Consider the following 22,815-nt stretch of genomic DNA (forward strand, 5'->3'; position numbering starts at 1 on the left):
TTGTGACTATTGGTAGTTCGTCGGCCATTGATTTCGCTTTGATTCATCAGTTTGCTGCCCAGGGCTTCTTCCATCTATCCGCTGGAGAGCACATTACGACCTGAGTGGTAGTGATCATTTCCCCATCTTCCTGCCACTCCCCCAGCGTCATGCCTATGGGTGCCTACCCAGGTGGGCTTTCAACAAGGGGCAGACTGGGAAGCCTTCACCTCTGCTGTCACTGTTGAATCCATCTCCCCCCCTCCCCCCGCCACCACATGGTGCCATCGATGTTGTGGTTGAGCAGGTAACAATGGTGCAACGATCGTTTCTGCTGCGGAAAATGCGGTCCCTCGTTCTTTGGGGTGCCCTCGGCGAAAGTCGGTACCTTCCGATCTCTGGAAGTCACTGAGGCAAGTAAAGAGCGTCGGCGAACTCTACAGCACCTAATAGTATTTAAACAGCTCTGCTCGCATTCGCCAGCTTATCAAACGGCGGAGCAAGAGTGTTAAGAGAGATACGTCTCGACCATTCGGTGCCATACATCCCCTTCCCAAGTCTGAGCAAAGGTCAAACGAGTTATTGGGTACCAGGCCCCAACAGGTGTTCTCAGTGTTAACGTAAATGGCGTGTTATCTACCGACGCAAAGCCTTTCCATCCCATCCACCATTTGAGAATGCGAAAGTCCTCTCGTTCACTACAATCCACAGTGAACCCTATAACCCCCCCATTTCCAGAATGGGAGCTCCTTAGTGTCCTTACAAATTGCCCTGATACAGCTCCTGGGCCAGATCAGATCCAGTCAGATGATAAAACCTCTCGTCTGACTACAAGCGATATCTCCTCATGATCTTCAACCAGATCTGGGGCGATGGCATTTTTCCATCGCACTGGTGGGAGAGCACCATCATAAGTGCTCAAATCCGCCAAAAACCCGTTTGATGTAGATAGCTAGGGGCCTGTCAGCATAGCAAACTTTGTAAGCTGCTAGAACGTATGGTGTGTCGGCAGTTAGGTTGGGTCCTGGAGTCATGTGGCCTACTGGCTCTGTGCCAATGCGGTTTCTGCCAGGGTCGCTCTACCACTGATAACCTTGTCCCTCGAGGCTACCATCTGAACAGCCTTTTCCAGACACCAACGCTTTCTTGCCGTCTTTCTTGATTTACAGAAAATGTATGACACCACCTGGCGACATATCATTGCCACATTATATGAATGGGATCTTTGAGATCCACTTCAGAGTTTTATCCATAATTTCCTGTCGCTTCGTACTTCCCATGTCCAAGTTGGTGCCTCCCATATTCCCCTCCCCCATATTCTGTAGAATGGAGTCCCGCAGTGCTCCGCATTTAGTGCCTCTCTGTTTTTAGTGGCCATTAATGGTCTAGCAGCTGTAGGGCTGTCCGCCTCACCTTCTCTGTATGTAGAAGACTTCAGCATTTCATACTGCTTAACCAGTACTGGTGCTGAGCGGTACCTACAGGGAGCCATCCACAAGGCGCAGTTACGGGCTCTAACACAAGGTTTCCAGTTTCCTGCCGCAACGTCGTGCGTTATGCACTTCTGTAGCTGTCGTATCGTTCATCCAGAACCAAAATTTGCCTTACTGACGATCCCCTCATTATAGTGGAGACATATTGATTCTTAGGATTGGATTTCGACGTTCGATTGACATGGCTTCCTCACCCTCGTCAGTTTAAGCGGAAGTGCTGGCAGCACCTCAATGCCCTCCGCTGCCTGAGCAACACCAACTTGGGTGCAGATCGCTCTACTCCGCTGCAGCTCGACAAAGCCTTTGTTCAATCCCGCCTTGATTATTGGAGTGTAATTTACGGTTCGGCGGAGCCCACAGCGTTGGGTTTACTCGACCCAGCGCACCAATGCAGCGTTAGACTAGCGACAGGAGTGTGTAGTAAGTCAGGTGAGTGGCGTCCTTGTTGATGCTGGAGTCCCTTCATTGCGGGTTAGACATGCACAACTGCTGGCCAGTTACGTTGCTCACGTTCGTAGTTCTCCTGCGCATTAGAATTCCCGTCTCCTTTTCCCGCCCACGGTGTTTCATCTCCTGCATCAGCGGCCCAGGTCAGGGATTCCAATTGCAGTTCGTGTCAGAGCCCTTCTTTCTGAACTAGTCCTTGCCTTTAGCACCTATACCTGCGGTCCATTCACGTAGAGCACCATTGTGTACACCTAGGCCGCGGTTTCACCTGGACCTTTCACATTGTCTGAAGGACTCAGTTAACCCTGCGACTCTCTGCTCTCACTTCCTTTTGATTCTCGACATGTACTGTGGCCATGAATTGGTTTACACCGTGGCTCGATGGCGGATGGTCACGTTGGCCTCGTGTGTGTCCGTAGAGGGCATTGAACAGCATTGCTTCACTGCAGAACTGGTAGCTATATCTCGTGCTCTTGAATACATCAGTTCGTGCCCTGGGGAGTCGTTTCTTCTGTGTACTCCCCCCAGGGGGTCCACAACTCTTTTGTGGATACGTGCATGGCGAGCATGGGGCCCCGAGTCATTGCAGCCTTCTTTCTCTCCAGGGCTGCATTTCCTTTCCCTTCCCCTCCTTTCCCCTCCATGCTCCTTTCCCCTCGCCCTCTCCTCTCCCTGTATTGGTGTCCTTGCTTATGTTGGCCCCCACTATCCTACTGGTTCTGTTGGTTTTACACTCCGGCTTTGTTGCGTAATCATCTCCTCTTTTTGGCATTCCTTGGTCCCCCTCTGGGGTTTGACCTCCATTACAAAATTTCTCCTCCATAGTGTGAGCCATTCGGGGAAGAGCACCTTACCTAGTGTCTCCGACATGTGCCCTCCTAGTACATTCCACCTTTTCTTTTACGTCGTTGTCTGATGCTAGGGAGCATAGCCAGCACAGTAGCCAGCCCGTGTGGTGGGGTCGCTATGTACCCTTTTGGTTGAGCCCCCTGAACACACAGGGATCACACTTCTGATACCTGAGCTGTGACCACCTCATGCATGCCTTGGAGAGGTTGCTCGTCATCCTGGAGCATCGGAACTCCTGGCAATGGCCGCCGTACCAGACGGCCCTTGCTGTGGCCGGGTGGCGCCCGTGAGGAGAGCCCCTGATGGGAGTGGGTGGTATCAGGGCGGACGCTATGCAGATGAAACGCATACGGGTCCAAAACTCTGGCCGTTCTTCTGCGGCCGTCTCTCTGCGTGGAACTGATTCCTCAAGTGCTGCTTCTCTTGCCCCTTCGGCCTTCCCTTCCAAGGCTACCCCCTGGGAAGAGGGTCAGGCTCGTCGTCTAGGGGCAAAACCTTTCCCCCATTATCTAGTTTGCACCAGGACTGATGGAGATACTTTCACCGATGTCAAACCTTTATTCTTTGTGGAACACATTGAAGATAAGTTTGGCGAAGTGGACTCCCTGAGAAAGATGCGGTTGGGTTCGTTGCTGATAAAAACTGCTTCAGCTGCCCAATCTGCGGCCCTTCGTGCCTGTACCCATCTTAGCACAATTCCTGTGTCCATTACCCCTCACCAGTCTCTAAATATGGTACAAGGCGTGATTTTTCACAGGGACCTCATCCTTCAAACTGATGAGGAACTTCGGGACAATCTCGGATGGTGGGGTGTTCACTTTGTTCGGCGTGTTCAGAAGGGTCCTAAAGATAATCGTATTGATACTGGTGCCTTTATCCTGGCCTTTGAAGGGATACCCTCCCTGAGAAAGTTAAGATTATGGTCTATCGTTGTGATGTGAAGCCGTACATCCCACCTCCTATGAGGTGATTTAAGTGCTTGCGTTTTGGCCACGTCTTCTCGCTGTTCCCAGGCCCCTCTCTGTGGTGACTGTGGACGTCCACTCCATGAGGGGAGTCCCTGTGTTCCCCCTCCTGTATGTGTAAATTCTCATGGTAGTCATTCTCCACGTTCACCAGATTGCCCAGTATATAAGAAAGAAAAAAGGATACAGGAGTATAAGTCCCTCGATCGTTTAACCTACACAGAGGCCCGTAAGAAATATGCACTACTGCACCCTTTGTCCATGACATCTAGTTACGCCTTGGTTACATCTTCACCCCTTCCTCCCCCTTCCTTACCCCCATCCCGGACCCCTCTCCTCCCCCCCTCCCCTGCGGCTCCCACACCTTCTCCTGTGGGCGCTGCTCCCCCTCCCCAGCTGGAGAAGTGTCCCACTCCTTCGGCGTCTGCCGGTCAAGGGCGCCTCTCCCGGATGCCCCTTCCCGGCACCTTCCAGGTCAAAGGTCTGCTGCCGCGCGACGACCGCGAGAGCCGCGGTCTGTCGACCCCCAGGTCGCCCGGTCTCTTTCTGTTCCTGATCTTGCTGCAGCTGGCTCCTTTATGCCACACAGCCCCCCTCGTTCTCAGCCTGAAAAGAAGAAGAAACATAAGTCCCGGGACAAAGAGCCTCTGGTGTCACCGGAGGTCCCTTCCCCGACTTCACAACCGGATTCTGACCTGTCGTTCATGGATGTCGCCCCCTCCTTGTCGGTGACGGGTGGGGACCCGGCGGTATGACTGGATTTAGCGTGTTCAGCCGTCATTTAAACCATCGTTCTGTGGTTCTCCAATGGAATTGTAATGGATACTATAGTAACCTTCCGGAATTGAAATCCCTTCTTTCGTCCTACTCTGCAGCTTGTGTGGTTCTCCTGGAATCTCATTTTTTACTGATGCTCACTCACCGACCCTCCGTGGGTTCCGTGTTTTCTGTCGAAATCGGGTCGGACCCTTATGGGCTTCTGGTGGCGTTTGTACGTTGGTCTGTACAGACATTGCTAGCACATGGATTCCTCTCCATACTACATTGGAAGCGGTTGCTGTCAGGGTCCACTTCGACTCTGCACTCACAGTTTGCAATCTTTATCTCCCTCCTGACAGGACTTTTACACCTGATGCCTTAACCACCCTTCTTCGGCAACTTCCTCCTCCCGTCCTCCTCCTTGGGGATTTTAATGCTCATCATCCTTTGTGGGGCAGTGCCTTTCCATCTAAACGAGGTCTTCTTATAGACCAATTTATTGCAGACAACGACCTGTGCCTTCTTAATGATGGCTCTCCTACTCATTTCAGTGCCAGTCATGGTACCTTTTCTGCCATTGATCTTTCTCTTTCTTCTCCCTCTGTCCTCCCTTCATTACACTGGTCGCCACACGACGACCTTTGTGATAGTGACCATTTCCCGTTGATTATCACGCTCCCTTCCTGCTCCCCGATGGACGGGTTACCTCGTTGGTCTTTCCACCGCGCCGATTGGCCTCTATACACTGCACAGGTCGAGTTTTCTCCCTCTTTGTCGGGTTGTATTGATGACTTCCTACGTGACATGTCTGATGCGATTGTTCGCGCTGCTCGCCTTGCTGTCCCGCGCTCATCTGGACCATTTCGTCGCCGATAAGTCCCGTGGTGGAGTATGGCCATTGCCATTGCCATCCGTGATCGCTGTCGAGCTTTGCAACACTTTAAGATGCACCCATCCGTAGCCAGCCTTACTACCTTTAAACGCCTCCGTGTTAAAGCCCGTTATTTAATCAAACAGGGTAAGCGGATATGTTGGGAGATTAGTTTCTTCCCTTGGTTCTACTGTCCCTCTGTCACGGGTATGGGCTACACTTCGTTCTCTCCAAGGTTGCCATCGGCAGTCCACCCTCCCTGGCCTTCACCTCCCAGATGGCATTTGTACGGACCCATTAGTTCTTGCAGATCATCTTGCGACCCATTTTGCAGTGGCGTCAGTGTCAGCCTCCTATCCAGCTGCTTTCCTTCATCAAAAACAGCTGGCTGAAGCTTCCACCTTGTTTCACCCCCTTGTGAGTCAGAATCTTACAACGAACCTTTTACTGAATGAATGGGAATTTCTTTCTGCTCTATCTTCTTCTCATGATACGGCCCCTGGCCTAGATTCCATTCATAACCAACTGCTTCAACATCTCAGTGCTCCACAACGGCAACATCTTCTTCGGGTGTTTAACCGTATCTGGCTCCAGGGTGACTTCCCTTCTCAGTGGAGGGATAGCATTGTGGTTCCTGTCCTTAAGCCTGGTCAGAACCCCCTATCTGTTGACAGCTATCGGCCAATTAGTTTGACCAATGTTGGTTGTAAGTTACTTGAACGGCTGGTCGCCCGTCGGCTCACTTGGGTCCTCGAATCTCGGGATCTATTGTCCCCTTACCAGTGTGGCTTTCGAGAGGGACGATCTCCAATCGATCATTTGCTTCGCTTGGAATCCGCAGTTCGGCAGGCTTTTTCCCAGCGCCGCCATTTGGTTGCAGTGTTTTTTGACCTTCGCAAGGCCTATGACACGGCCTGGCGCCATCACATCTTACTAACCCTTCATCAGTGGGGTCTTCGGGGCCCACTCCCGATTTTTATCCGCCAGTTCCTGATCCATCGGTCATTCAGAGTTCGAGTTGGTACTGCTTTCAGTTCTCCACGGACCCAGGAGACGGGCATCCCACAGGGTTCTGTCTTGAGTGTCCTTCTTTTCCTCATTGCTATCGATGGACTTGTGGCCTCTGTCGGTCCCTTGGTCGCCCCTGCCCTGTATGTGGATGATTTCTGCATTTGGGTTAGTTCCTCCTCGATGCCATCTGCAGAACGGCAGCTCCAGGTGGCTATACGGCGTGCCTCTGCATGGACCCTCTCCCACGGGTTTCAATTCTCTCCTTTAAAATCGCGGGTGGTCCACTTCTGTCGCCGTACTACGGTCCACCCTGATCCAGAGCTCTATCTCGCTGCACAAAGATTGCCTGTGGTTCCACAGTTTCGTTTCCTAGGTCTTCTTTTCGACAACAAGCTCACTTGGCTGCCCCATATCAGACTCCTGAAGGTAGGATGTTTCCGTAAACTCAATGTCCTTCGCTTCCTTGCCCACTCCTCCTGGGGTGCGGACCGTTCCCTCCTCCTCCGTCTTTATCGTGCTCTAGTTCTGTCACGTTTGGACTATGGTTGTCAAGTTTATGGTTCAGCTGCTCCTTCCACGCTGCACGTGCTGGATCCAGTCCACCATCGTGGTATCCGTTTGGCCACCGGTGCCTTCCCTACTAGCCCTGTTGATAGTCTCCTGGTTGAAGCTGGGATCCCCCCTCTTTCTGTTCGGCGGTCCCAGCTTCTGGTGTCTTATGCCCTTACTATCCGTTCTTCTCCCGCTCATCCTTCCTATTCTATCCTATTCCCAGACCATAGACGTCGCCCGCCTGACTCCCGCCCTCGGGCGGGTTTACCGGTTGGGCTGCGCCTTGCGTCTCTTACCCGTGATTTTCGGCTTCCTTCTTTGTCCTGTCTTCCTCGCTCCCTCCCCTCCACCCCTCCTTGGTTAGTTCCTCGGCCTCGAATTCGGATGGATCTCCGCCGCGGTCCGAAAGATTCCATCCCCCCGGTGGTGTTCCGTTCCTTTTTCCGCCAAATTTTATGGGAGTTTCGGGATGCTGTTGTTTTTTACACTGATGGCTCTAAATCTGCTGATCATGTTGGGTATGCCCTCACGTCCTTTGTTGGAACGGAAAATCATCTACTGCCACCCTCATGTGGGGTGTTTACTGCGGAATTGATGGCAATTTCCCGGGCCCTTACCTTTATTAAACAATCCCAACACAACCGCGTTTTGTTATGTACGGACTCGATGAGTGGCCTTCTTGCTATTGACCGGTGTTTTTCGCGCCATCCCTTGGTCTCTGCCATCCATGACCATCTCGCTGATCTTCACCGTGCTGCTTGTTCCATTGACTTCCTATGGGTCCCGGGCCATGTGGGTATCCCGGGTAATGAGCTCGCTGATCGTTTGGCTGGGGGAGCAGTTACTTACCCCCCGTTTTCTGTAACCCCTCCTGCAGCGGATTTACGGCTTCACATCAAATCCCACTTTGCACAGTCATGGGCCAATTCTTGGGAGGCTACTCCACTGTCTAATAAACTTCGTGCCATTAAGGTGAATACAGGCCCATGGCGTTCTTCCTTTAGCCTCTCCCGCAAGGACTCGACCACACTGTGTCGTCTCCGCATTGGCCATACCAGGCTGACCCATGGTTTCCTTTTGCGTGATGAGCCACCCCCGCTATGTGGTTGTGGAGCCTTCCAGTCAGTGGCCCACATTTTGGTTGAATGCCCCCTTCTTTTGGCTCTGCGTGCTAAGTACAGACTCCCCCACACTTTACCTTTGATGTTGGCTGACGATTCCTGGATGGTCTCTCTGGTTCTAGGTTTCCTCCGGGAGAGTGGTTTTTATTCTCAGTTTTAAAGTTTTTAATCTCCCTCTGGTGTTGGGGCAGGGCGGTGAGTGTTTGGGTGTCTCCCACTGTAGGCAGTGTTCAGAGATTCCCGATTCACCTCCCTGACCGGAATCCTCTTCTCTTTCCCTTTTACTCTGTTTTTACCCCTTCTTTTTAAGGCTTGGTTAGTTCTATTCCCATACGTACTTTCTGCATTATAGCAGTTGTACCTGTTAAGTCACAGGTGGTCTTGCCTATGCTGTTTCAGCATAGTGTTGGGTTCGTTCTCTTGCCAACTTCCCTCATTTGTTTTTACTAATGACAACGTGAGTGCCCTTTTACGTTTCCCCTTTATCCGTTTTATTTTTCTGACTATACTGAGATGTCCCGTTAGCAGACTGGAGTCTATTTGAAACAAGGGACTGATGACCTTGCTGTTTGGTCCCTTTAACCTCAATCAATCAATCAATCAATCAATCGAATCTCGGGATCTATTGTCGCCTTACCAGTGTGGCTTTCGAGAGGGACGGTCTCCAATCGATCATTTACTTCGCTTGGAATCCGCAGTTCGGCAGGCTTTTTCCCAGCGCCGCCATTTGGTTGCAGTGTTTTTTGACCTTCGCAAGGCCTATGACACGGCCTGGCGCCATTACATCTTACTTACCCTTCATCAGTGGGGTCTTCGGGGCCCACTCCCGATTTTTATCCGCCAGTTCCTGATCCATCGGTCATTCAGAGTTCGAGTTGGTACTGCTTTTAGTTCTCCACGGGCCCAGGAGACGGGCATCCCACAGGGCTCTGTCTTGAGTGTCCTTTTCCTCATTGCTATCGATGGACTTGTAGCCTCTGTCGGTCCCTTGGTCGCCCCTGCCCTGTATGTGGATGATTTCTGCATTTGGGTTAGTTCCTCCTCGATGGCATCTTCAGAGCGGCAGCTCCAGGTCGCTATACGGCGTGCCTCTGCATGGACCCTCTCTCACGGGTTTCAGTTCTCTCCTTTAAAATCGCGAGTGGTCCACTTCTGTCGCCGTACTACGATCCACCCTGATCCAGAGCTCTATCTCGCTGCACAAAGATTGCCTGTGGTCCCACAGTTTCGTTTCTTGGGTCTTCTTTTCGACAACAAGCTCATTTGGCTGCCCTACATCAGACTCCTGAAGGTAGGATGTTTCCATAAACTCAATGTCCTTCGCTTCCTGGCCCACTCCTCTTAGGGTGCGGACCGTTCCCTCCTCCTCCGTCTTTATCGTGCTCTAGTTCTGTCTCGCTTGGACTACAGTTGTCAAGTTTATGGTTCAGCTGCTCCTTCCACACGTGCTGGATCCAGTCCACCATCATGGTATCCGTTTGGCCACCGGTGCCTTCCTTACTAGCCCTGTTGATAGCCTCCTGGTTGAAGCTGGGATCTCCCCCCCCCCCCCCTTTCTGTTCGGCGGTCCCAGCTTCTGGTGTCTTATGCACTCACTATCCGTTCCTCTCCCTCTCATTCTTCCTATTCTATCCTGTTCCCAGACCATGGACGTCGCCCACCCGACTCCCGCCCTCGGGCGGGTTTACCGTTTGGGCTGCGCCTTGCGTCTCTTTGCCGTGATTTTCAGCTTCCTTCTTTGTCCTGTCTTCCTCGCTCCCTCCCCTCCACCCCTCCTTGGTTAGTTCCTCGGCCTCGACTTCGGATGGATCTCCGCCGCGGTCCGAAAGATTCCATCCCCCCGATGGTGTTCCGTTCCTTTTCCCGCCAAATTTTATGGGAGTTTCGGGATGCTGTTGTTTTTTACACTGATGGCTCTAAATCTGCTGATCGTGTTGGGTATGCCTTCACGTCCTCTGTTGGAACGGAAAGTCATCTGCTGCCACCTGCATGTGGGGTGTTTACTGCGGAATTGATGGCAATTTCCCAGGCCCTTACCTTTATTAAACAGTCCCAACACAACCGCGTTTTGTTATGCACGGACCCGATGAGTGGCCTTCTTGCTATTGACCGGTGTTTTTTGCGCCATCCCTTGGTCTCTGCCATCCATGACCATCTTGCTGATATTCACCGTGCTGCTTGTTCCATTGACTTCCTCTGGGTCCCTGGCCATGTGGCCCCCCTGCGGGTTCGGGGGTTAGAATAGGCCCGCGGTATTCCTGCCTGTCGTAAGAGGCGACTAAAAGGAGTCTCACATGTTTCGGCCTTATGTGATGGTCCCCTCTCGGGTTTGACCTCCATCTTTCTGAATTTATCCGAAGAGCGAGCCAATTGGGGAAGGGCGCCTTACATGGTGCACTGTATCCGTCGTGCAATTAGACCTTTAGCCGGATTTCTCGTCGTTGCGATGGTGTTCCGCTCGTTTTCGATCTCTTGGGCGAGGATACGTCCCTGGGTGCGATTACCACGCTGCCCTCTGCAGTGATTCTTTTCACTGCGACGACGACCTTGGACATTTTGCACCTAAGATCCAGCATGGTAGCCAGCCCGTTGTGGTGGGGCCGCCATGTACCCTCTTGGTTGTAGCCCCCTGACAACACAGGGATAGCTCTACTGATGCCTGCGCCGTTAACTCCCCACGTATGCCAAGGAGTAGATGCCTATCCTCCTGGGGTATCGGGACTCCCGGCAACGGCCATCCTGCCAGGTGGCCTTTGCTGTGGCTGGGTGGCGCCCGTGGGTAGGGCCCTTGGTCGGAGTAGGTGGCATCAGGGCGGATGACCTGCAATGAAGCGTGGTACATCATCTCTCGCTGGCGGCCAGCCGCCAGCAGTCTCTAAGCGTTCTCGGGCTCAATTTAATGCTCAGAAGTACGATCCGAAAACGTTCCCCTCCCTGGCCACTCCGTGGGAAGAGCGTAAGTATCAGGATGGAGGTAACAGTTATTTGCCCCGATTCTTAGTTTGTACGAGAGCTGATGGGGAGTCTTTTCTCTCCACAAAGCCTCAGTTCTTCGTCGAGCATTTAGAGTACAAGTTTGGGGAGGTGGAGGGCTTGTCTAAAACGCGCTCTGGGTCAGTACTGATACAAATGGCATCCTCCGCCCAGTCACGCAGGTTGCTTGCTTGTGACAAGTTGGGGGATGTTAACGTTACTATTACACCACATAAGAGTTCAAATATGGTTCAGGGTGTTATTTTCCATAGGGACCTCCTTTTGCAGTCTGATGACGAGCTGCGCGCCAACTTAGAACGTAGAGGTGTTCATTTCGTCCGGCGCGTTCATCGGGGTCCGAGGGACAATCAGGTTGCTACCGGTGCCTTCATCTTGGCCTTCGAGGGTGATACGTTACCGGAAAAGGTCAAGGTGATGGTCTACCGATGTGACGTCAAACCCTATATCCCTCCCCCGATGCGGTGCTTCAAGTGCTGGAAGTTCGGCCATATGTCCTCCCGCTGCACTTCCAGCCTCACATGTCGAGATTGCAGACGCCCATCTCATCCCGATACTCCATGTGCCCCGCCTCCCATCTGCGTCAACTGCGGGGAGCACCATTCACCTTGCTCGCCTGACTGCAAAGTCTTTCAGAAAGAGCGCAAAATAATGGAATATAAGACCCTGGACCGGCTGACTTATACTGAGGCCACAAGGAAATATGACAGACTCCATCCTGTGAGAATGACATCTTCTTATGCAGCTGCTACAACACCTGTGCTAGCCCCATCAGTTTCGAGACTTCCAGCCAGCTCGATAAGCAGTAAGACTCCTCCTGCCCCCTTGCCAGTGGGGGGCTCTACCCACCGGGTTGCTCCTGCGCCGCCTACCTCAGGGGCAACACCATCCCCCCCATCAGGGACGTCCGTCCCTGCTTCTAAGCCGGAGAAGTGTCCAACTTCTTCGGCTTCTCACACTCGCAAGGGGTCCCTCGGGTCCCTCCCTTCCCAGGTTTCCACCAGTGGGAAGGCTGACGACCGACAGTGGCGTAAGTGCCCGCAATCAGCTGGTCGACGGGGTTCACGATCCTCCTCAGTCCCGGAGACTGAATCGGTGAAGCCCTCCCAGCCAGTTAAACCCAAGGAGCAGCGTGAGAAATCAAAGAAGAAGAGCTCCAAGCCCAAGGAACTTGCGGTGGCAGCCACCCCACCGCCACCTTCCAGATCTGCGTCTGAGGACGAGGTGGAGATCCTGGCGTCCGCTGAGGACCTCGATCTCGCTAGTCCCTCAGACGCCATGGATAGCGCTAGCATGGGTGCTCAAACGGAGGCAGCAGGTGACCCAGCGGCGTAATCTGCTTTCCCAGTCCCGTCACGCCTTTGTCCGCCATGGACACTACCATCCTCCAGTGGAACTGCAGCGGTTTCTTCCACCATTTAGCTGAGCTCCGCCAACTTCTCAGCCTTCGCCCTTTCTTCTGCATTGCTCTCCAGGAAACTTGGTTTCCAGCGATGCGAACCCCCGCCCTCCGTGGCTATTGGGGTTATTATAAGAACCGAGCAGCTTATGAAAGGGTGTCTGGTGGCGTCTGCATATACGTCCTTCACACTCTGCACAGCGAGTCTGTCCCTCTCCAGATGCCTTTAGAGGCTGTCGCTGTACGCGTGTGGACGCCACAGGCTGTTACCGTCTGCAGTCTTTACATTCCACCGGATGGTGATGTCTCGCAGCCTGTCCTGGCTGCACTGGTCGCCCAATTGCCGCCACCTTTCTTGCTATTGGGCGACTTCAACGCCCATAACCCTCTGTGGGGAGGGTCAGTGGCCACAGGTCGGGGCGCCATCGTTGAGCATTTATTGTCGCAGCTCGATCTCTCGCTGTTAAATGATGGTGCCTTCACACACTTCAGTGTGGCGCATGGCACCCACTCTGCCATTGACCTTTCCATCTGTAGCCATAGCCTCTTACCATCTGTCCAATGGAGTGTGCATGACGACCTGTGTGGTAGTGACCACTTTCCGCTCTTTTTGTCACTACCACAGTGTCCCTCTTCTCATAGCCCTAGCAGATGGGCTATGAATAAGGCTGACTGGGATTTGTTCTCCTCCACTGCCGCTTTTGAGCCTCTCTCTACTGATGACTTTGATGCGGTGGTTCAATCGGTCACCACCGGCATCGTTACTGCCGCCGAATCTGCCATTCCCCGTTCTTCTGGGTCTCCTCGGCGGAAGGCTGTGCCTTGGTGGTCGCCTGAGATCGCTGAAGCGATTAAAGATCGCCGGCGGGCGCTCCAGCGTCACAAGCGACATCCCTCCTTAGCGCACCTTATCGCCTTCAAACGGCTGCGTGCACGGGCCCGCCTCCTTATCCGCCGAGGCAAGGAGGAGTGCTGGGAGCGGTATGTGTCCACCATTGGCCTCCATGTCACTCCCTCGCAGGTCTGGGCCAAGATTCGACGCATCTACGGCTATCGGACCCCTGCCAGCGTCCCTGCGCTCTCACTGAATGGAGCCGTGTGTACTGACTCCGACGTCATTGCAAATCGCTTAGCAGAGCATTTTGCTATGAGTTCCGCTTCTGCGAATTACCCCCAGGCCTTCCGCTCCATTAAAGAGCGGCTGGAACGTCGGAGCCTTTCGTTTCGCATCAACCACCCGGAATCTTACAATGCTCCATTCAGTGAGTGGGAATTTCGCAGTGCCCTAGCTGCTTGCCCTGATACCGCTCCTGGGCCAGATGGCATCCACTATCAGATGCTGAAACACCTTTCAGTGGACTGCCAGCGGCGCCTTCTCGATCTTTACAACCGTCTTTGGGTTGAGGGGGAGTTTCCGTCGCAATGGCGGGAAGGCATTGTCATCCCCGTTTTGAAACCTGGAAAGACCCCTCTGGAGGTGGACAGCTACCGTCCCATTAGCCTCACCAACGTGCTTTGCAAATTGCTTGAACGGATGGTGAGCCAGCGCTTGCATTGGGTACTGGAGTCTCGGGGCCTTCTGGCTCCGTCTCAGGGTGGGTTCCGTAGGGGCCGCTCTGCCACCGACAATCTGGTGAGCCTGGAGTCGGCCATCCGTACTGCTTTTGCCCGCCGTCAGCACCTGGTCGCTGTCTTTTTCGACATGCGGAAGGCGTACGATACGACATGGCGTCATCACATTCTTTCTACGCTTCATGGATGGGGTCTTCGGGGTCCTCTGCCGATTTTTATCCGCAATTTTTTGTCGTGTCGTACCTTCCGCGTGCAAGTCGCGGCCTCGTATAGTTCCTCCCACGCCCAGGTGAACGGTGTGCCACAGGGCTCTGTTTTAAGTGTCTGTTTTTAATAGCCATTAACGGGCTTGCTGCGGCCGTGGGAAATTCTGTCTCCGCTTCCCTGTATGCTGATGACTTCTGCCTTTACTACAGCTCTACTGGCATTGCAGCTGTTGAACGTCAGCTACAGGGCGCTATCCGTAAGGCGCAGTCTTGGGTTGTAGCGCATGGGTTTCAGTTTTCGGCAGCCAAGACCCGCGTTATGCATTTCTGCCGGCGCCGAACAGTCCATCCTGAGCCGCGGCTTTATCTTGCCGACGAACTCCTTGCTGTGGTGGAGACCCACAGGTTTTTGGGGGTGGTTTTCGATGCCCGGTTGACTTGGCTGCCTCATATCCGGCAGCTTAAACAGACGTGTTGGCGGCATCTAAACGCTCTGAGATGCTTGAGCCACACCCGCTGGGGCGCCGACCGCTCTACCCTGTTGCGGCTCTACCAGGCGTTAATCCAGTCCCGTCTGGATTATGGGAGCCTGGCTTATGGCTCAGCATCCCCATCTGCGTTACGGGTGCTGGACCCAATTCTCCACAGCGGGATACGCCTTGCCACTGGTGCTTTCCGCACCAGCCCTGTGGACAGTGTACTAGTGGAGGCAGGTGTACCTCCACTGCGGGTACGACGCCAACAATTACTGGCTGCTTATGCTGCCCACGTTTTTAGTTTGCCCGGGCATCCAACTTCCCGTGTCCTATTCCCGGAGTCGGTCGTCCATCTGCCGCACCATCGGCCCCGGTCGGGTTGTCCGATCGCTGTACGCGTCAAGGAGCTTCTCTGCGGGCTTGGGTTTTTCCCTGTTCCGCCTCCTTTCCAGGCGCCTCTGCGTACACCCCCGTGGTGTGTTCCTCGCCCTTGCCTTCGGCTCGACTTGGCACAGGGCTCGAAGGACTCGGTCCCTCCAGAGGCCTTCCGCCGCCGCTTTTATTCCATCCTTGCCACGTATCAGGGCTCTGGAATTGTTTACACCGACGGTTCGATGGTTGCTGGTCGTGTCGGGTATGCGCTAACTCTAGGGGACCATTCCGAACAACGGTCCTTGGTGGCTGGCTGCAGCGTTTGAACTGCTGAGCTAGTCGCCATCTTTCGAGCCCTAGAGTATATCCGCTCCTGCTCAGGTGAGTCCTTCGTGATCTGTAGCGATTCCCTGAGCGGTTTACGAGCTCTCGACCAGTGTTTTCCTCGTTCTCGTCTGGTGATGGCTATCCATGAGTCCCTGCATACTCTTGCGCGTTGCGGCCGCTCTGTGGTCTTTGTGTGGATCCCCGGTCATGTCGGTATCCCGGGCAATGAACATGTTGACCGCCTGGCGAAAGAGGCCACGTGTAAACCATCTCTGGATGTTGGCCTCCCAGAGACTGATTTGCGGGCAGTCCTCCGCCGAAAAGTTTTTGCGCTTTGGGACGCTGAATGGCGCGATCGGATTACACCCAATAAACTCCGTGCCATTAAGGAGACGACGACTGTGTGGTGGTCATCCCTGCGAGCCAACCGCAGGGACTCCGTCGTCCTTTGTCGGCTCCGCATTGGCCACTCCCGGCTAACACACAGTTATTTACTACGCCGGGAGGACCCTCCTCTGTGTCGCTGTGGGGCAGCTTTGACAGTGGCCCACATTCTGTTGGCCTGCCCCCTTTTAGCTGTGGTGAGGCAGACATTTGCGCTGCCTGATACGCTCCCTGCCCTTTTAACAGACGACTCCACTATGGCTGACTTAGTTTTACGTTTTATTCGGGCAGGGGGATTTTATCATTTAATCTGAGTGTTTCTGTTTATTTTATTGTTTTGTGTTGATTCTGGCCCTTGGCCTATGATTTTCAACTGATTTTTTTTAATGTGTTTCTAAGTGGTTGGCTTTTCCTTTTTTATTTCTATGGTCGGCCAACCACCATCACACTCTGTGTGGTTTTAGTTCGTTTTGTCTTGTCCTTGTCTCAGTTTCTCTTGTTCTGTATCGTCTGTGATCTCTTCTGTTCCTCGTTTTTATTCTCTGTGGGTGTTCTTTGTCTTTGGAAAAAGGGACCGATGACCATAGCAGTCTGGTCCCTTTAATCCCCCAAACCAACCAACCAACCAACCAACCTGGCCATGTGGGTATCCCGGGTAATGAGCTCGCTGATTGTTTGGCTGGGGGAGCAGTTACTTACCCCCCCGTTTTCTGTAGCCACTCCTGCAGCGGATTTACGGCTTCACATCAAATCCCACTTCGCACAGTCATGGGCCAATTCTTGGGAGGCTACTCCCCTGTCTAATAAACTTCGTGCAATTAAGGTGACACCAGGCCCATGGCTTTCTTCCTTTTGCATCCCCCAAAAGACTCGACCACACTGTGTCGTCTCCGCATTGGCCATACTCGGTTGACCCATGGTTTTCTTTTGCGTGATGAGCCACCCCCACTATGTGGTCGTGGAGCCTTCCAGTCAGTAGCCCACATTTTGGTTGAATGCCCCCTTCTTTTGGCTCTGCGTGCTAAGTACAGGCTCCCCCACACTTTACCTTTGATGTTGGCTGACGATTCCCGGATGGTCTCTCTGGTTCTCGGTTTCCTCCGGGAAAGTGGTTTTTATTCTCAGTTTTAAGGTTTTTAATTTCTCTGGTGTTGGGGCAGGGCGGTGAGTGTTAGGGTGTCTCCCACTGTAAGCAGTGTTCGGAGATTCCTGATTCACCTCCCTGACCGAATTCCTCTTTTCTTCCCCTTTTACGCTGTTTTTACCCTTTTTTTAAGGCTTGGTTAGTCTTTCTATTCCCATACGTACTTTCTACATTATAGCAGTTGTACCTTTTAAGTCACAGGTGGTCTTGCCTATGCTGCTTCAGCATAGTGTTGGGTTCGTTCTCTTGCCGACTTCCCTCATTTTTTTACCAATGACAACATGCCTGCCTTTTTACGTTTTTTCCCTTTTTACGTTTTATTGTTCTGACTTTACTGAGTTGTCCCATTAGCGGAATGGCGCATATTTGAAACAAGGGACTGATGACCTCGCTGTTTGGTCCCTTAAACCTCAACCAACCAACCAACTTCTGTGTACTGACTCCTTGAGCAGCCTACAAACTGTCGACGATTACTACCCTCAACATCCTTTGGTAGCGAGCATCCAGGACTCCATTTATGCCCTGGAACCGTCCAGTCGTTCATTGGTGATTTTTCTGTACCCCAGGTCACGTCGGACTCCCATGCAGCGAAACTGCCAACAGGCTGGCCAAGCAGCCTACGCGGAAACCGCTTATGGAGATTGGCTACTCTGAACCTGAATTGCGTTCTGTCTTATGTTGCAGGGTTTTTCGGCTTTGGGAGACAATGGCGTAACAGTACGCTCTACAAACTGCGTGTTGTTAAGGAGACTATGAATGTGCGGAAGTCTTCAATGATGGCCTCTCGCAGGGAATGAGTTGTCCATTTCTGGCTCCGCATTGGCCATATGAGGCTAACGCATCGTTACCTCCTCTGTCACGAGGTCCCTCCTCGACGTTGCTGTGACTCACAAATGATGGTTCATTTCTTGCTGGGCTGCCCACTTTTAGCCGCTCTTCGGCGGACTTTAAACTTTCCCAGCACCCTGCCTCTGTTGTTGGGCGACAATACTTCAACAGTAGCTTTAGTTTTACATTTTATTCGTGAGGGTGGGTTTTATCATTTGCTGTTTTGGCGCATGTCCTTTGTCCCTCTGTGCCCTCCACCCTAGTGTTTCAAGGGTGGTTTTAATGTGTTTCGGGGTGGCTGGCTTCTTATTTTTGTTCTCGTGGTGTGCCAACCACTGTAATGTTTTTTACTCTTGTTTCTTGCGTCTGTTTTCTTGTGGTCTTTTGTGCCTTTTAGTGTTCGTTACCTTCCCTTCGTTCTTGTGGTTTTTCCTTTCTTTCCGTTTTGTGGTGTACATTTCGTTTGTTTTATTCTCCCCCTTGATACAGTTTTATTCGGAACAAGGGACCGTTGACCAACCAGTTTGGTCCCTTTCCCTCGCTGTCAAACGAACCAACCATCCTTCCTGCACTTCATCCTTCAATGGAACGGTAACAAACAATAACAGGTAGTCAGAAGTACCATTTGCCTCAGACTTTAGTGGTTTGTGTAGTATGAAAGATGTCCATTTGCTGTGTAACAGAATAATTGCCTGGCTCTTTTTCGCTTTTTTATGTTACCAGTCAGCCAGTTATGATAGCAGAAAGTTCCTTTTAAAATGGGACTGCCTTAAGAAAACTAAATATTTTCTTTTCGACAAAAACGAAGACAGAAGAGCTGGAATCTCAAGAAGCTATATTTCTTCTATCCAAATAATTATTTCTGGAGGAAATACTGTATGTTAACATGGAGTACTTGTGCTTCAGTGTTAGTGGTATCACATACCTATATTTCGTTCATTGTTTTGATATACTTAAACCTCGAATGATGTATGATAATTATTAAGAAACCAAAGTTTTTCAGTGGAAGATTAACTCTTCCAATATACGAGTGCATGCTGAAACGTAATGACACAGAATTTTCTATTCTCAATATCGCACGAGGTATTAAAGATACGCATATTATTCAGCCTATATTCCGTTTCGCTGAAGCGAGCTACAGCCATCTGCCGGGAGAGGTCTCTGAATAACAGTGTGTAAAACGACACTGTGTAACGTAATTCAGTGCTTGAGAAACAGCGTGCTGTAATTGTTCCTAACCGCAGAAAACGTGCCTCCAATTCAAATCCATCAAAGAACAGCAGTATACTGTGGTCATCGTATTGAAATTAGTAATGAGGGACATTGGGATTTTCATGCTCATAATGAAGGGGCCCCATTTCACTCCAACTGCACACGCCCCACACCGTTACAGAGCCTCCACCACCTTGAGAAGTCCCCTGCTGACATGGATGGTCCATGGATTCATGAGGTTGTCTCCACACCCGTACACGTCCATCTGGTCGATACAATCTGAAATGACACTCGTCCGACCTCGCATCATGTTTCCAGTCAACGGTCCAATGTCGGTGTCGACAGGCCCAGGCAAAGTGTAGACCTTTGTGTTGTGCAGTCAAGGGTACACGAGTGGGCCTTCGGCTCTGAAAGCCCATATCGATGTTTCGTTGAATGGTTCAATGACACTTGTTGATGGCCCAGAAATTTGCAGGAGGGTTGCAATTCTGTCACGTTGATAGATTGTCCTTAGGCCGCGAGGAGGTGATTTTAACTAGGTTGCGTATTGGGTGGTGCCTTCTTAGCCATCGCCATTTCAGCTGCGCTCACCCACCACTTCGTGCTCATTGCGCCCAACTTTTAACTGTCCGCCATTTCCTGATGGAATGCTTGTTTTTTAAAAAAAGTTTACGTTCCCGTCAGGGTTTGCCGTCAGTTACTGGCCGTGTTAGCGGATGACGCGCGGGCTGTCAACCACGTTTCACTTCTGATCCGTAATAGCAATATTGCGAAGGCCATTTAATTTTTAGTTCTGGACCTCTGCTTCTCTATGGCGTAATTTATAGACTTTCCTCAGTCCCCGTTTTTAGCTATATTTTTTATTGGGATTGACGTATAGTCGTTTTTAATTCCCCTTTGCCTTCCCCGTTTCACTGTTTTGACACAGGCACGGATGACACTAGTTTTTGCACCCTAAAAAACCTCAAACGATTCTCGTCAGTCTCGTTGATCCTATTCTTGCAGGATCTGTTTCCCGCTGCAGCGATGTCGCATACCTTTCACCGGATTCCGGATATTCACGGTACACAAGTGAAATCGTCGTACAAAATAATAACCACTTTATCGCTATCTCGGAGATGCTGTGTCCCATCGTTAGTGCGTCAGCTGTATACGTTCAAACTGACTTAAATCTTGATAACCTGCAATTGTAGCAGCAGTAACCGATCTCGCAACTGTGAGAGATACTTGTCTTATATAGGCGTTGCCGACTGTAGCGTCGTATGTCTGTTTATATATCACTGTATTTGAATATGCATGTTTCTATGGTGCTTCAGTGTAGCTGACAGCTGTATTGCTGGGTGTTGTCTCTTGCAACAAACCTTGACATGAGGGGTGGCCCTTCAAATATACCAAAATAGCTGACGTTTTGTATTCTACAAACTTTCAGATATTTTAAGGATACACCATTATAACATGCTTTGTAAGGAAAGAACTCGATCAGTAAATAAAATGCTGACATTCATACCCAGCAAAGTCGCTGATAACAAAGGCATTGAGCACCTTATAATTATGATTTTTCTTATACAAACAATTGCCCAGTGTGGTTAAAATAAATCTAGGGTACTCGCCATAGCAGCGTGTTACTTCTATTTTATGTGACAATGAAGTAATGGTAACACATTCTTTCTAAATCCACAGCATTACGAGACGTCTGAAACTACAGGATGTCGAATATCCAGCCTGCAGCCTCTAGTAATCTGTTACCTGAGGAGATAGAACCATACTTCCTATGCCCACTGTGTGATTATGACACAGAATGGTTCTGCCAGTGTGACTCCACGAAGGGTGCTGCGCTGTCGCCGCAGCGCGACTCCACGAAGGGTGCTGCGCTGTCGCCGCAGCGCGACTCCACGAAGGGTGCTGCGCTGTCGCCGCAGCGCGACTCCACGAAGGGTGCTGCGCTGTCGCCGCAGCGCGACTCCACGAAGGGTGCTGCGCTGTCGCCGCAGCGCGACTCCACGAAGGGTGCTGCGCTGTCGCCGCAGCGCGACTCCACGAAGGGTGCTGCGCTGTCGCCGCAGCGCGACTCCACGAAGGGTGCTGCGCTGTCGCCGCAGCGCGACTCCACGAAGGGTGCTGCGCTGTCGCCGCAGCGCGACTCCACGAAGGGTGCTGCGCTGTCGCCGCAGCGCGACTCCACGAAGGGTGCTGCGCTGTCGCCGCAGCGCGACTCCACGAAGGGTGCTGCGCTGTCGCCGCAGCGCGACTCCACGAAGGGTGCTGCGCTGTCGCCGCAGCGCGACTCCACGAAGGGTGCTGCGCTGTCGCCGCAGCGCGACTCCACGAAGGGTGCTGCGCTGTCGCCGCAGCGCGACTCCACGAAGGGTGCTGCGCTGTCGCCGCAGCGCGACTCCACGAAGGGTGCTGCGCTGTCGCCGCAGCGCGACTCCACGAAGGGTGCTGCGCTGTCGCCGCAGCGCGACTCCACGAAGGGTGCTGCGCTGTCGCCGCAGCGCAGTCCAACGAAATATCAGAGTAGCTTCAAACCAGCATCACATACATTGCATTTACAGGTTCCAAATCCGAGCCCACAGCGTCCATTGATAACAATAGATAACGATTTGCTGGCTGCAGAATACCAAGAGATGTCAATCCAACAGCGCCCATCTCTGCTCTCACCTATCTGTCCGACCACGCCGAACACGCCTATTTCACCAATTGCACTGATTCCGCCTCGTCGATGGGTGTAACTTCTGCAGCACCTTCAGTTTTCTGGTGGTAATAAATTTTAAATGTTCAGTAATTGTCTTGACTTTTAAGGTGTCACTAAATGATGGTTGACATGTATTACCAGTGTTTGCTACTCAAGAGTGCAGCATGAAACCTTCTCGGCCCAGCAGATGGGACTCACAAGAATGATTCTCTTGTAGTTATTGCATTGTGAACTCACTTCTAGGTCCACGTGTATCGTAATGGGGTATCAGCTGGCTGCCAGATCTGTACATACCCGAGTTTTTCCTGTTTTCCACAGCAAAAATTTGGGTTCTGTGCAGATTTTTTCAGTGGAGAAGTTGCAGTAGCTAAAGTTGGCTCTTATGCAGCCATTAGTTCCACAATTACAGTGTGATAAGTGACAACGTTGTACCTCAAGGTGGCTTCCATTAGAAATGTAAACTTGAAGTAGGAAGTGGCTTACTGCTTGGTCGAGGAAGTTTCACTTCGTTATTCTAGCTAATTGGTCTAGGTAAATTTCGTAGTTACGAACGCACAACCTCTGCCACCGTGTGGGCTCGTGCGTTTTTCAGGCTGTCAAATGAAGCTTATATTCTATGTGATCATCATGAGATTTGAATAGCTTTGGTTTATAATTGCTACTCTGACAGCACCATCGCCAACTGATCTGATAACCTTCCTCCAGCTTTAGTCACAGTTACTTGGTTCTAGTTTTCAAAATGATCTGCATAGACGGGCCAGTATGAGCAGTAAAATGGTGGTAATCACTCGCCTGATAACATAAACGAATATCCAAATCCATGACGCTCGACTCAATCCCAAACTTGTTATGGTAATATTCACTGTTGCCTCGTTTGGAGATCAGCGTCCTCTTTCAGTAGGGAGGGCTTGATTGAGAGCAATGTTTTGAGATGAGGTACGTGTAAATTGCCTGGACATACTGGAACACTAGAAAAGGACACATACGAAGTGGCCAACATGCTCCGCAGTCCCTAGAACTGAGCTTTCTTTCTGGTAAAATATTCGGTAAAACGGTTTGTAAGCCTTCACTAGTAAAATATGCTGACGAAGGAAGTGTGATAGATAAGGCGCTATTGTCTGACAAAAATGCATTAACGTAACTTGATCCACTAGCTATCTCA

At 51.6% G+C, this 22,815-nt stretch overlaps 2 protein-coding genes across 2 annotated transcripts in view; one reads left to right on the forward strand and one right to left on the reverse strand.

Annotated features, from left to right (window-relative positions):
* The window catches only part of LOC126471299 (nucleolar and coiled-body phosphoprotein 1-like), a 34,123-nt gene extending 17,707 nt beyond the window's left edge, over positions 1–16,416 (reverse strand). Inside the window, exon 1 of the mRNA XM_050099419.1 lies at positions 16,409–16,416. Coding sequence (XP_049955376.1) covers positions 16,409–16,416 — 8 coding nt within the window. The remainder of the gene's footprint in view (positions 1–16,408) is intronic.
* A 4,248-nt stretch (positions 16,417–20,664) lies between these two features.
* Positions 20,665–21,690, forward strand: LOC126471300 (protein FAM186A-like). Its single transcript, XM_050099420.1, has one exon. It carries the CDS (start codon positions 20,665–20,667, stop codon positions 21,688–21,690), a length of 1,026 nt encoding a protein of 341 aa, XP_049955377.1.
* Positions 21,691–22,815: the final 1,125 nt, after the last annotated feature.

The sequence above is a fragment of the Schistocerca serialis genome, chromosome 3 (genome assembly GCF_023864345.2).
Source record: "Schistocerca serialis cubense isolate TAMUIC-IGC-003099 chromosome 3, iqSchSeri2.2, whole genome shotgun sequence".
Lineage (NCBI taxonomy): Eukaryota > Metazoa > Arthropoda > Insecta > Orthoptera > Acrididae > Schistocerca > Schistocerca serialis.

Coding starts and splice junctions, on each gene's coding strand:
- LOC126471300 (XM_050099420.1), top strand. CDS start 20,665: ATGTCGAATATCCAGCCTGCAGCCTCTAGTAATCTGTTACCTGAGGAG.